Genomic DNA, 14701 nt, shown 5'->3' with positions numbered 1-14701 from the left:
GGTACGACCCGACGTCATCGGTGAAAATTACGGAGATTTTCGAGTTGGTGTGCGTAGGGCTCTGAGGGTGTGTTGGTGAATGACCGTTTCGTGCGTCACAAAAAGCGGAAAATGCGCGCGTGGATGCGTACCCGGTATCATCTGATGGACGGAATTCGCGCGCATCAGGGGAACGGTTGGCGACAGCGACCAAAAATCCTCATCATCGTGATAAGCTCGTCCTTATCGCTTTAGACGCGTTCTCTAGGGTTCGACCTATCGTGAACCCGTTGCGTTCTTCAGACTTTCCAAGTCGCCTCCCCCTTCGCCCGCTAGTAAGAATGTTACTAGAGACTATTAACCAGGGTGTCTACTTGGTTAAAAACAAACTAAGTAGACATTTTGGGAAATCCTGATTTTAGACTGCTAAATCCTGATTTCATAATTTGCCAAATCCTGATTTTTGCGGCGAAAAAGAGGCGAATGTATCTTCACAAAAATAGCTCGATAAAAACATCCGATTGGACGGCCGATTTTTCTCAAATCCTGATTTTACGACCGATGTTTCCTGATGAACCGGGATTAAATCCTGATTGACCTCATATCCTGATAGCATCGGGAAAATCCTGATGCTAGACACCCTGTTAACTTTTTCAGTAGGTGGGTACAGCGAAAAATCGGGTTTGGGCTCAAAAAGATCAATTTTCAGTTTTCGATGCGAAACACTTACTAATGACCCTAAAAAAAATTGAGTTAAAGTGCGAAGTCATAAAATCGACCGCGTATAGTAGAAAGGAACCAAGGAACATCAGCTAACGCCAAATTTAACTGGGCAATTTAATGTTTTACAAGAGATTGTTTGTGCGGATTTCCTTGAAAATTTGCAGGAATTTGCTTCGCACACGGAGAAAAAAACTTCGAGCGTGTGACCCGAAGTTGGGGTCATATGGATCTCTGAAGTTCTCGGGTCACGTATCTAAAAACTTGAGGTCTAGCTGCCGAAGTTCGGATCAGACATATGAAGTACTTCGATATATGCCGAAGGGTTCGGGTCACACATCTGAAGTACTCCGGTACATACCGAAGTGCCTCGCTGTCTGACCCGAACTTCGGCAGCTCGACCGTAAGTTTTCGGATGCGTGATCAGAAAACAAGAGAGATCCATATGACCTCAACTTCGGGTCTCGTGCACGAAGTTTTTTTCTCCGTGCACAGTGCAAAGAATTCACTGAAATTTGTACCAAAATCCGAACAACCGTTTCCACGTAAACAATTAAATTTGGCAACAGCTGATGTGGCTTCGTTCCTCCTTGACGCGGTCCAATTTGCAGTATTAATGATGTACATTGCTACAAGTATTTTAGGTAAATAATTCCTAATACCGACGACGGGGCAGGCGACCTTTAACAGCGATTTTCTTTAAAATTCCCGATTTTCCGCCCGCGAACTTTGGATTGCTGCCAAATGGTTGATTTAATGATTTTTTTTTTACTTTTCAAAAGAAAACTTAAGTATGTGTTGAACATCTCAATCTTGATCAGCCACTGGATTTTTTTAGGGTAATTTGGGGTGTTGCCTACACCAAAAATTGTAGGTGGATTGCCAATGAGTTAGAATCACTATTTGGTGAAAAGATACTTATTGAATGAATACTCGTGACATTTACGGTGATACCACTATTCGACCACATGGGAGCTCGTGTTGCCTACACCAAAAGTTGAAGGCGAACTGACGAGGCGTTAAAGAGTCACCTTTTCCCGTGGGGAAAAAAGCTATTTTTTGTGCGTCTTCCGAATAAGCGCGTACCATTGCACTACTATTCGACCACAAGGGAGCTGGTGTTGCCTACACCCAAAATTATAGGCGAAATACCAATGCCCTTCCGGTAAAAGGATGGCTATTGTGTTTGAATAAACGTGGCATTTACGGAGATACCGCACTATTCGGTCAAGTAAAACCTCTAATTGCCGATACCAAGAATTGAGACGGAGTGTTCTTTGAAAATTTCGCACTTACAAGTCAAAATCAGTTTTCCCAAAAAGGAAGAAGAAGAAAAATCCGAACAACTTATACGACTCATTAAAATAGGTTAAAGGAATCTCGACACATCGTACTTAGGTACCTAATTGTTGGCGATTTTGAGAGCCGGCAACGTTGTCATACATTTAAATAATGCCTTTCGAGAAATTGGCAATTTTTCGATGAAAATGGATAATTTTTTACTTCTCCGGCACAAAAACCAAGCTGGAATGAAGTTAAGGCGCAATAGAAAGCTTCAATTAGTGTCGCATGCGACGGATACTAGACTGATTCCATCACAACGCCCAGATGCAACTATTTGAGCTCCACAGATGTCCGTGTTGCGTATGCACAGAAGTGAAGGCGTTTTACAGACACTCACTGCCTCACCGGCGGTACTCACGATGGAAAGCGAGCCAAAGAGGAGAGTCGGACATAATGTGAAAAGCTCATATAGATGTTAGTACGAAATGTACGGGGTTAAAAGTGGTTTTATTGATTTTCTCGTGAAATTTCCTTCGAGAGGCACCAAATAAAGTTGAAGATGTGAAGAAATTAGCATCAAAATTTGCAGTTTTAGAAGAAATTTCAATGTCCAACCTGTCTGAAAGGCTTGTTTGGTGCGGCGAGCTTTAGGGCAAGGACCTAAAATGACAAGGGTGCCTTCAATGGCAAGGTACGAATGGGAGCATTCTGTTACACGTTTTCTGACTAAAAATCACGTAAAACACGATTACGAACGAAGGCTACTTAAATTAACTTCTAACTAAGATATTTAATGTTTCTTGAAGTGTAAATTCAAACCTCCCGCTTGTGAGAGACTAAAGTCTGCTTGAGGTGAATCGCGCACTAAACGTTGTTGTGACAGTCTCAGCGAAATATGACGAACTCCATCTCAATGCTTCGGCTCAGCTGTTTTAGGTTCTTACCACTTTGAACACCTCAAGATTGGAAGCGAATTTTTCATAGATTATGCTTTAAGACTAGTCTAATTCTAAGTTGAAATCATGAGTAGTAGTCTCAATTTTATCAAGACCTGTGCTTATGCGTCTTGTGCTTCAAGCCTCTCATTTACACTTCAATGGCATCTCTGAGGCATGAAAAGTTGCTCTACAAATCATGATCAGCACATCGCGACATCTAAACTAAGCACAAAAGATCCTCACACCCTACGCCTGTATGCAACTATTCGCGCTTAGGAGATATCTTTGTAATAGAAACCAAGAATTGAAAGCGCTATGCCATTTGGCTCCTCGCAGTAAAGCCCGCCGATGGTGCCGAGGGTGAAGTGGTGAGTGCCTCGACGGTCGACACTGGACAGTCAAAACGCCTTCACTCTGGTGTGTATGCAACACGGACATCCACAGAGCCCGAATAGTTGCATCCAGGAGTTAAAATGAGTGCTCGTCGCATTCGTCACTAACTGAGGGCGCTTCGTTTGTTTCTCATACCCTGTAACTTAATTCCAGCGTTGCCTGTTGTGCCGATGAGGTGAACTATTATTGATTTTCATCGCGACATTGTCAATTTTCCGAATAATGCTTTCACTGTTTAAAAATATAACAACGTGGCCGTCCTAAAATGTGGGCTGCGGCTCCTGTCCTAAGAACGGCGAATGCGGCTAAGTCGTTTCATGGTCATATTCTCAGGAAAAATTAGAGCAGGCACCTCAACATATTTGTCTTTTTTTTTTTGTTGACAAGTTAGATCAAAGTCCTGTCAGAATTAGAAAATATGTAAATCAATCTGGGGTTAATTCAGAGTCTTGAGCGGCAGGACCCAAATCTAGCAGAAAATATCTTACGTTACTGATTGCTTCAAGAGCATCAAATCAGGCACCAGTGGACTACATTGAAAAAAGAAAGCAAATCAATTATGAAGAATCCAAGGAGCCCGGCTTAAAGTTATCACATTAAATGCTAAGTTAAGCGTGGAAAAAAATCAAGTAGGTGGGGATTCTTCTTAAGTTTTCCTATGTTTCGGTATTTATTTGTGTTTGCAAACACGCCTCACGAGCATGTTCTACAGCCAAGCCTGAGGAATTCCTCCCTGGGGAATAGGATCGATCGAAAATGTGAATCAATTATTGTAGCAATGCAGCCGCAAATGGGTTTCATAAGGCCTTAAAAATATTCAGGAGGCAACCGGAGAAATTTCTATGACTTCGAGAGAAGCGGACGCGGACGTTGAAAAAGGAAGACCGCGCAGAGCAACAGAGCACAAACCGGACTGCAGCGCTGTATGTAAACGAAACCTATCTCATCATTTTTAAAAATCTAGGAATTTCAAAGGCTACAGTCTGACCAAATTTGGGGAATCCTCGGACGCATTGCTACGCTCGCAAAAAAAAGAAAAATGTGAGAATTGACCGTGTGAATCTCTAGAGGTAGTACTCTAGATGAGTATGTAGTAAAAAAGTACTTGTTAGTATCTCTAAAGTTCGCGCATCATATGTTGAGACAAACATCAATCTTCGATTATCTCTCAATTTGCACCACTCGACAGGTTAGTACATGCAGTCAGGTCGCACCACTGGTGAATAGTGACATAAAAAATACTTTGATGTTTGTCTCAACACTGGATGCGCGAGCTCTATCTAGTAAGTATGTGAATCATTTTCGGCATGATGTTTTTAAGAAAAAACATTTGAAGTTTTATGTCTGAACTTTCAGACCTTGTCTGGTGTACTTCGTTGGATGTTTCATGATTCAACCAAAGAGAGATAATACACCCAGTGAAATTCTATTTTGATGTAACAAATGAAACACTGTCATTTTGAATTAAGGGGCAATATTGCAAGTTAAGGAGTCTACCCCCTAGCCGCCATGAGGCCCAACCAGAGGGCGCTCTGGGGCAATAATTTTCCTAATCAAAAACAGACAAATCCTGATCCAACAGGTATAAACTTACTGTAGAAAGAACAAGATTGTACAACTTTTCAAGCACACTTAACATACAAAAATGGCAAAGAGTGATGATACATTTCCCCCCTTAAAATATGGGTGCTCTAATCTGTCGCAAAGTTGTGCCATACATTTAAGTGACAACAGAAAATCTAAAGTCTTTCAGGGATAGAGTGGGGAGAGGGGCTATGAACTGGCTAGATCATCGCAGACTGCAGAAAGCTGTATTCTTAAAAAGATGTCACAATATCTGCAAGGAGTAGCATCTGTATGAAACAGCCTACCTTCAAAAAATTTAATGAGTTCTTAACGTCAAACTGAGCATCACTTAACAGGAGATTCATGTCATCAAATCTATGAAGAATAGATATTTCAGTAAATGAATGTCCCGAAGCAATAGCTCAGTTCTTATGATAAAACTGTCCCAGACCCAAAGTTTTCAAAAAGCTTTGAGTTAGGCAGTATAATAATTAATAGCTAACCTTAAACTAAAGAAAAACAGTAGATTGCAGGAAAGCTTAGAATTCAGTTCTACCTAGTCACAATATGTATCATGTTCATAAAACATAAGAACTGACTTCAAAACCCTGGTACAGACTTGCTGAGTGCAATAGAGCGACAAAACATACAGCACCAAATTCATACAACACATGATAAATTAAACATTGCTAAAAAAATGTTATTGAAGATCAGCTGTTAACAAAAAAATTCATGAGAAATTGCAAGTCCCTCAGATAAGAGGGGCATAAGTTCGAAAGTAGACGGAGCGCTAATGTAGAAGATCTACTTGATGCAGAATTGGGTTCAGCGCATGATTATTACATAAATTCACAAAAATAATTTTGGTGCGGTACTCTTAGTATTTAACATTGCGTTGTTTCACAAAAACAATAAGAATGGCTGTGCGAGTCTTTGATAGACTCTCTCAATGTTCAAAAAGAGCCTTGATTGCTGATGTGAATACAATACATCTAAGACAGCTTGAAATTAATGTAAGTCTCAATCAAAATGTGCTTGGGAAAAGTGAAAGAAAGGTCTTACCATCCACTGAATTGGTGTCCTGAGTTGTCATAGTTTTGTTGAATTCTGGGCTTGAAGTCATGTCACTGAATACCTGCACTCCTGAATGGTACGATGATACAAACACTGCGAAAGTTATTACTAATAGAGACGAATTCGATGAAGTTTACGAACTAAGTTATTATCCAAATATTAGAAAGGCGGAAAAGGACACGGAAATCGAAATAAAAACCTACTACGAAGCAACGAAGACGTACGTTAACACTGACATTCAAAGACTGCGTTTTAATAGACGTATAAAAGGAGCACAATTGTGTGAAATGTAAAGTGTGCAGTTCTCGGTCACTTACTTAACGGGATTATTAAAATGGTTAAAATAATGAAGCGCGGCACAAACGTGATAAAAGTACATAAATGAAACTACAGAAAAAAGACTCGTCTTCGGAAACAGACGTCAGACAGCCTGTAATCTACGAAAACAAACCGAAACCGTTGAGCTTCTCGGAAATTGGCAACTTCCTTCCTTTGATATCGTTGATAATTTTCCTTATTTTCTGTGACAATTACTTTGAAATAATCATCGGTGATTCCAAAAACAGCTTGAAATTGGGGTAATCTCAACTCAAAATGACAGACGATATTCAATAAAAATTGCTTAAGTTTCGTTCGGCTTACAATGTTGACTAAATTTTTTCATTGATGCATGTGCATCAGTGACCGAAAAGGTGAAACCGTGAACCTGATTGGTCGGCGAGGTCGTGAGATGAAGCGCGGTAAATTTAAATTCACGGCATTTATTGTGCCTTTTAACTATGAATAATAATGAATTCAATCATTGTTGAGCCTCTTTTTGAGGCTGTTTTCGACCGACACTCAGGAGCCGATAAATGCTTGATCTTTCAGTATTAAAAGAAAAACACCCGCAGGCGTTTTCATCGGTCCATTTCATATTACTGTTAAAATATGAAATGGAGGAAAGTTTGTAACCGTCATGACATCATTGATGGTAAAATATCGAATTCAAGGCACTACTACCCTAAACCTACCACTGTTGGCTATACTAGATGACTGAAAATCAAGTGAACTGCTGACAACTCCATAGAATTATTTGAAGTTCCTCTCGAAAAGCTAGGAAAGGTGGTGAAAGAGGACCCTCAAAGAGTTGTGCCATCTGTTAACAGGATTGATCATGCTCCCGAAGACGAGTATTCACTTGGCGGGGGAGCTCAAGCTGAGAATTTTTAAATTTCACCTTTGATACGTAAAGCCATTTATGAGCTAACCCCCAACTTTCTTATGGCTGAAGTCAAAAAATGCATCACTCAGATTGCGATGTTGTAAGTCTCCAATCATGTTTTACTTTTCAAAGCAACACTGACCAACAGGTTCTATTAAAACTTTCTATGAACTTTCTTCACTCATTCTGGAAAAAACTTGCTTGACAGAAAAATTTTGAGCAGTGCTTCTTGTAGAGAATAAAATATAATCAGAAATTTTCATATGTTGTCATACAGACACAAATTTTCTGCTTTAAGTCGTCAATTTTTTACTTCGAATTAAATGCCGGTGGGATTTCTCTAGTTTCATTATCCTGATATTTCTTTCTCTATACTGAAAATATGATTCAAGGACAGCATTTGATTTTATTTTTAACATAGGAGAAAACTTGAAATACTAACATAAATAGGTATTTAAAGGTACTTACCAGAATGCATCCTTCAAAATAACCAATTTTGAGTTTAATCATGTCGAAGGTAGGTACATAAAATTCTAATTGTAGTTTTTGCAACCTCATTTGAACATGACTATGGTTAAGATTGAGACACATTAATTGCACTATACAACACACCGTGCTGAGACACAGACTGCTTCTGACCGATTCACTTATGATGAACTGATTATAATTTCGTAAAACTAATTTTGTTCAGCTACGGAGACGATGCAGCAGGATGTAAAATTTTTGCCCGATGAACTGATTATAATTTCGTAAAACTAATTTTGTTCAGCTACGGAGACGATGCAGCAGGATGTAAAATTTTTGCCCAACAAAACTGATTTTGCCTTTAATTCAGAAGGCGGGTGAAAATTAATGCCTCTGATTGTCAGTTCATAACTTGAATGAGAGAAAATATTTTGGCAAAAACTTAACAAATTCTCATGACCGGTATTCTGAGCTTTCAAATGTCCTATTACAATAGGTCAGTTGTGTTAATAACCAAAACTCGGAATGGTGATTTATGCTGATATATTAGGAAAAAATAATAAGATCAGTCAAAACACCTACATTTTACTTCAAAAGAATATTACCCTTCAAAAAGCACAGTGTATGACTTTATTCACCTTGGATTCGTCTTTTAACAATACATTTATGTGCACTGGTTGCTCGATTTAAAATAAGGATGAAACCAAAAAGGAAAAAATCATGGTGTGCAGAACTTCAGTGGAAGACATCATACAATAAGTTTTTTGAAGGGCAATACCTTTGTCAAAGTAGACGAGAAAACAGGGTGTTTGGACAGGTGGTTGCTGATCTGAAATCTGAAATCATCAAAATGAAGTTCTGTGGCTAGTGCAAGTGATACCTTGACAAAATTACTGCATTTTAAACGTCCAGGTATGTTTTGTTGACAGGTTGAAGGAAAATACATCAGATAATCATGACTCTCCAGAGCTTTACAAATGCAACAGAGTTGGGGAGATCTCATCAAATTTTGGAATGAAAGGTGAAAAGGTCAACCTTAACTATGGCGAAGTTGACGTGACAGAATACTCAAGTTCAAAGTTGTTGAAAGCTCATCGAGTTGAGATTTTCATCATGGGTACTTCTGGAGAATGATTGGTGGTTGAATTTTTTGCCTTTAAACACTTGCTTGCAAGGCCTTTGCATGAAATCTGATTCATCGATTTTCTTAATTTTGCAATCGGCCCTATTTACTGATGAATAGAATAACCTTGTTAATATTAGCACTCAATTCTCTGCTGCTTCTGAACTCCACCTCTTTCAATTGCCAAGAGCGTCAGATGTGACCATTGGACCATTGTGGAGGATAAGAAATTAAGCACTTCGGTAGATTTTCTCTCACCAAAATTTCATGTTCAACACTGTAAATACATCAAAAATTGAACTTGTAATTTTTTTTTCTACCTTTCTTTTTGCATTTGCCAATTCAAACTTCTTTTGTCTAAACAACCCAAGTCTGCTTGAGTCAATACTGTTACAAAAAAAAAGGTCGTGTGTGTTTAGCCATGAAAAAGAGTTTAATTGCTTTTAGCAATAAAGAGCATCTGAAACAGAGAGAAAGTTTTGTGAAACCAAATTCTAGTTGTTTGGTTCATGTATAAATTTGTTTCCAGTGACCAGTTAGACTTGTGTTGATTTTGGTTTTTTCTTTGCGAGCAGAAAGTTAGAATTTATTGATTATAATGTAAACTATGAGTGCTAATTTCTCCTATACGAATAGATTTGTGACTATTTCAACATGTTAAATGGGTTTTGCAAAACATATTGATGTGGAAACTTACTTAGAACTACCTTAATTTGTGCCTTGTTTATTGATCTATTAAACATTGTAGAACAGTTTGAATTTGGTTCAGAGCACCATTATTCAAAGTCTTGATAAAACTGACATTCCCAAATAAATACTGTTAGAAAATTGGGTTGTAATTGAAAGCCTCTTTTGTGGTGGACTTCACTGAGATTTTTGAAAAAGTCAAGATATTACATAGTCCTCTTGGGTAACACACAAAAGAAGAAATTGAAAGTAGCAAATTTAGTCATAAAAATATCGACTACCTCCTTTGCCATAATGTCCTTCAATTAATGTTATTCATTTTATCTCAAATGAGAAAGAAACATTAGATTTTATCTTAGTGTCCATATAAATGCATGAAATGCTGCAGCAACAAAGAGATCATTTTTTTTAAAAAGAAATTCTAATGTAGGTTGACTAGATAAATGCTACTGTCAACCTAAAAATTCTTCTGGGAACTGTTTTTTTGTTAGTTCAACACTCTTAGTTGTGATACCTTGGGAGAGAAATAATAATTTTCAGGCTTTGAGGTGTGATTGAACTAAGTGAAGATTTGAAAAGTACAGTATATATATTATTACTATTTAATTCATAACTTGAAAGAAGAACTTTTAAGCCAGTGGTTGCATGTAGAAAATTAAAAACTGAAATGAGAAAAATACATCGAGAAAGAACGATAGGCACAGCCATGAGGAACAGCGCTGATACCTAATCATTTCTTATGTGGTAACAATGATACAAATTACATCAACAAAGGCAATTAGGAGAAAATATCAGGTGAACTGGAGATCCAGCACGGTTCATGGAAATGAGTGGCAACTTCTGAGTGCCTGTATTAGCAGCAAAACGAAACTGGATTCAGCTGTTTCACCTGAAACATACAAGATGACAAGAAAATTAGGATGAAGCTAAATGAAGAGGACTAAAAACATAAAATAAAATGACTCTAGGTGCCGTTTCTAGAATAAATAGTTGTTCAACTACTTCATTTGTCGATTGCTTCTGTTTTTACAAGTTGTTTTTCTTCCATTTTGAAAGTGAGTTCATCTGACAAGAAAAAATAAACAGAAAAAAGAGGAATGATTATAGATAGTTAAACATTATTGCACGGAACAGACCTATCGAAAGAGGTAATTTGAGATACAAGAATGTGCCAAAACATTGAGATGGACTTGATATTTACACATTATTTTTCACCATTCTCTTAGGGCATAGATACTTTCTGCATAGTGACATTCGATTAATCCAGCATTGCTTCGCCAACTGAAAAGTCAAAATGTCAACCCAGGTGCTGTCATTCTTTCTTTGCTATTTGGAATTATTCTGAGATAATATGTGACCAATGCTCAGAATTTTAGATTTTGAGAGCCTCTTGAATGATAGAAACAAAAAGAAACACAGGCAACTAATATATAGGCAACTAAACCAAAAAATTCTGAAGTCAAAAGTGCAATTATGTTTTTTTCAATCAGTTCAGCTACGTGGAACTTTATATTTTGCAGCCAAGTACATAAGATAAACAAAAAATTAAGTGTTCAAGATTATATTATTCAGGTACTATATTGCAAAATTTAAAAATAGGTACTAGCACAGTGAGGACTCATACGAAAGCAAGCATTTTTAGGTTAAGACATTCATAAAAAATTACAGGTTTTCATTAATTTGTTCCAACAATTTTAAAATATTTTGTCTTAAACTTGCCATTAACACAACATCAAAAGTATAAAACATAAAATAGTCTCAAACATTATAAAAGAGAACAAAATCCCTGGTTGGTTTGGAGGATTCGGAGTGAGAAAAATAATGGTGACAAAAAATCGAAGACACAGCTCCTGCTGAAGATGATAGATGATTGGGCATCTCAGCAGAATTACCCATGCTTGTTGCTCCGCTTACAGGTGGATTACTGAGCACTCAGCCTACTTCCATGATTTGTTGATTCATTCATCAAGTCCTAAGTGAGTTTCTGTCTACCCTTACAAATATTTTTTTAAAGATGAGATACAATTTGTCAATTTTCCAGAATTTGAGTATTTTTAAGCTCTAACAAAAATTAATTATTTAAAAAATCCAGTGCTCTCACTCACATAGAATGTCAATGGCATGATGGAGTTTCGCTGGGCTACCTGCCAGGACTTTCGCAGCCCCCCCCCCCTCCCCTAATTCCAATCCAATTAAGTTCTAAAATGACCTTCTCAGCCCCTACCCTCCATCCCCTTTCCCTCCCTCTCTTCCTCTCCTTACACCACTAGAGGCCCGTTTTTCAAGAAAATCTCCCAAACAATAGCGTGTATTTTTAAGTATGAAATGCTCAGGGATTACCTATACGAGGCCCTCAAGAATTTCAAGGGGTGCCTAAGGCTTAAAAATCTAGAAACTGAAAACACATGGTTTATTAGTTTATTTTAAAGTTGCCAAGACAAAATATTCGCCGCTAGTACTGAAAAAATTTAAAGAGATCAATACAGTTACGGAGGATTTGGAGGGGGGGGGGGTGTAGGGAGAGAGACTAATAATGAGGCAAAGAAAGGGGGAGATTGAAGAATTAAATCCAGAAATTTGGCTACATCAATAAACAGGAAATCCGGTGATAATATTTTGATAGGACGGTACTGAAGTCAGAATATGTATGTGTGGTGAACAATGTACATAGAAATGAAACATCGTCGGTGACTTATATCATCAGGCAATCATTTTTGTGACATGAGTATAGGCAAACGAGTAATGGTGAAAACTTGCCCAATTATGGGCTCATACTGAAACATGAAGCAATCTTCCACCTCACCTTATCCACTTATGTATATTCGATAACTTTATTGATAGAGCACTGAAAAAGGGGGAAAAATCTTCAATGCATTTGTTTCTTACATTCTAGAATAAATACATTTGTTTTTTACATTCTAGAATAATACGTTTGTTTCTTACTCTCTAGAATGTAAATAACTTTCAAATTTAATTTGATTTTGAAAAATTACCTATTTTGCTGCTTTTTTTCTAGGAGCTCTGGTTTTATTCTTGGCAGGAGCAGATTCTACAGCCTCTTGTTCTGCATTTAAGACTTTAGCAATCGGAGCTTTGGATAATACACGCTTCGGCTTTTGCTGCAAGGTTGCTGGAGTTGCAGTGAGGTTTAGGTTGTCCACAGATTGAGATCTGCCTCGTATTGTGACATTCCTCAAACTTTCTGTCGAGGAGTATTTTGTGAGGGTGCCAGTCTCCGGTTCTGAGTCTACTTGTTTGGGCTTCTTGACTTTTTTTCCTGTAACTTTTGGCTTGGCTTTTGCAGCAGCTTTCTTTTTTGGACCTTTCTTTGAATCTAAAGTTAGATCCTTTATCATCCCCAATAGACCATCAACTTCTGCAACATTGGGAGCTTTTTTGGACGCTGCTTTTCGAGGAGGTTTTCTTGACTTCGTTACAGCACCATTTTCTAGGGGTTTATCCTTGGTTCCCTTCTTTATGGCTCTTTTTTGAGTGGCTTTGGTTTCTGGTTCAAATTCTTCATCTGATTCTTCAAGACTACATGGATCACCAGAGTCTGTTTGATCAAATTCTGACTCAGAATCTTCGATCACCGGAATTTTCTTTTGGGAATTTACAACATTCAGCTCCTCGGATGAATCAGAATCCTCATGTTCAGCTTGCTCCTTAGCGCTTTTTTTCAACAGATTTGTCTCAGCAGCATCGTTAGAGTCTTCGTCATCTTCCGATTCCTCATGTGTTCTCACGGGTAGAGTTTTCTTTGGTGCAGCTGGCTTACCTTTTTGGGCTTTTTTCACCGGCTTGGGTTCTATTATTACTGTTTCTGATAAAATATCTTTAATTTCGTCTCTTGAAACAGGTTCTTGGGCTCCTTTTAAATTTACCGTATTAGGAGGTGACTCCTCTACATCTAACTCGGTAAATTTAAGCTTTGGAGCTTTTATTGACTTGACCGCTGGCAGTCGTTTCTTCTGCTCAACTTTTGGCTTCGACTCATTATCACTTAATTTCTCTGTTTCATTTTCATCGGTTGCAGAATTAGATTCTATAAATTTCTTGATAACGACTGATTTATGTTCAGGCAAATCATCGGGTTCTTCGTTTGATAGGGTATCTAATTCATCTTTATTGACAACAAAAGTTTCGTCTACCGGCAATTTAGGTGGTACTTTACTCACGGCTTTGGTGGCTCTTTTGGGAGCGGCTTTCGTAACTGCTGGTGCTTTGGTTTTGGCAGTGGCTCTTGCCTTTACAGAGGCGAGAGGGATATCATCATCTGAAGGTGGTTCCTCCGGATTTACTATGGGCGCTTTCTCTGAGGTTTTGGTTGCTTTCACGTTTTTCTTCACTGCTTTGGTAGTGGTGCTGGCGACGGCAGCTGCAGTGGGGGGCTGTTGTCTACTCCTGGTTGTTATTGGCATGATGACACACTTTTTTTTTCCACCGACTGTCAACTACAAAACTAACTTCTGTTAATAAGTAAAATGTCTCTACATTACAAACCGCCACGACACTTCACGAAATAAAACAAGAGATATTTTAAAAGTAACGTATTAAAACAATAAAAATTGATATAATGGCACAGATTTAACGATTACAGGCACACGAATTTCACAGCAAGGGCTCTGCAAGCGAGAGTAGCCCGCACCGATAAGTGAGTGACGTGCACCTGAGCCAGATCACTGATCACCATCGTACAGATACTGATAAGTGATCATACAAACGGCTGGGAAACGGTCAAGCATGTTGTCAACTAATAAAATTAGGCAGAGACGGAAAGCGGTCGGTTCTGACGTGTAAAGAAAAACAAAAATATTTCAAAACTCATAAAATAAAAAACACGAAACAAAGGGGTGAAGATCATCCGGGAAAAAAAGGCTAGTGTGGGGGGTAGCTTGTTAGGACTGCCACTTCCATGGGTAAATTTGACAACCACGGTAGGTGGTATGTACAGCGGCTACGTTAGACTGATAACAAAGATGGACAACAAAAGTTCGGGCGATGGCATGACATCTAAGAGGAAAGTTTTGTCTTCATACGAAATAATCATTTTCGGGGACAGCAACATCTCACTTCAACCTGTTTCTGATCGTGGCGTGGAATGAAACGAATTGATAGCGCGGCAGCGCGCAGGTCTCGGGTATAGCTGATGACAGAGAGCCGGTGCGGTGATAAAAGATTCGTGTTCAGAAAAAAGGCTTACAAAAATCCTGAAGTTGCTCTGTAATTCACGGATGGTGATGGTATCGAAACCGCCTACAAATTAGT

At 38.4% G+C, this 14701-nt stretch overlaps 2 protein-coding genes and 1 long non-coding RNA gene across 3 annotated transcripts in view; 1 reads left to right on the top strand and 2 right to left on the bottom strand.

Moving 5' to 3' along the window:
- The window catches only part of LOC109034301 (uncharacterized), a 38030-nt gene extending 31631 nt beyond the window's left edge, over positions 1 to 6399 (bottom strand). The window contains exon 1 of the mRNA XM_072299437.1: positions 5943 to 6399. Within this exon, the coding sequence (XP_072155538.1) occupies positions 5943 to 6003 (61 nt within the window). The 5' untranslated portion in view covers positions 6004 to 6399. The remainder of the gene's footprint in view (positions 1 to 5942) is intronic.
- Positions 197 to 10167, top strand: LOC140224439 (uncharacterized). The gene is made up of 2 exons (XR_011899715.1): positions 197 to 5893; positions 8553 to 10167. It is a non-coding gene; the product is annotated as an uncharacterized lncRNA (long non-coding RNA).
- On the bottom strand, positions 10004 to 14160 carry LOC109034303 (uncharacterized). The gene is made up of 2 exons (XM_019047357.2): positions 12427 to 14160; positions 10004 to 10322 (listed from the first exon to the last, which is right to left on the bottom strand). Exon 1 carries the CDS (start codon positions 13852 to 13854, stop codon positions 12427 to 12429), a length of 1428 nt encoding a protein of 475 aa, XP_018902902.2. The 5' UTR covers positions 13855 to 14160; the 3' UTR covers positions 10004 to 10322.
- Between the last annotated feature and the right edge of the window lie 541 nt (positions 14161 to 14701).

This window comes from Bemisia tabaci, chromosome 4, assembly GCF_918797505.1.
Source record: "Bemisia tabaci chromosome 4, PGI_BMITA_v3".
NCBI lineage: Eukaryota > Metazoa > Arthropoda > Insecta > Hemiptera > Aleyrodidae > Bemisia > Bemisia tabaci.
This window is presented reverse-complemented; position numbering and strand designations above follow the sequence as displayed.

Bases quoted from the DNA above. Each gene is read 5' to 3' on its own strand.
- LOC109034303 (XM_019047357.2), bottom strand. From the start codon at position 13,854: ATGCCAATAACAACCAGGAGTAGACAACAGCCCCCCACTGCAGCTGCC.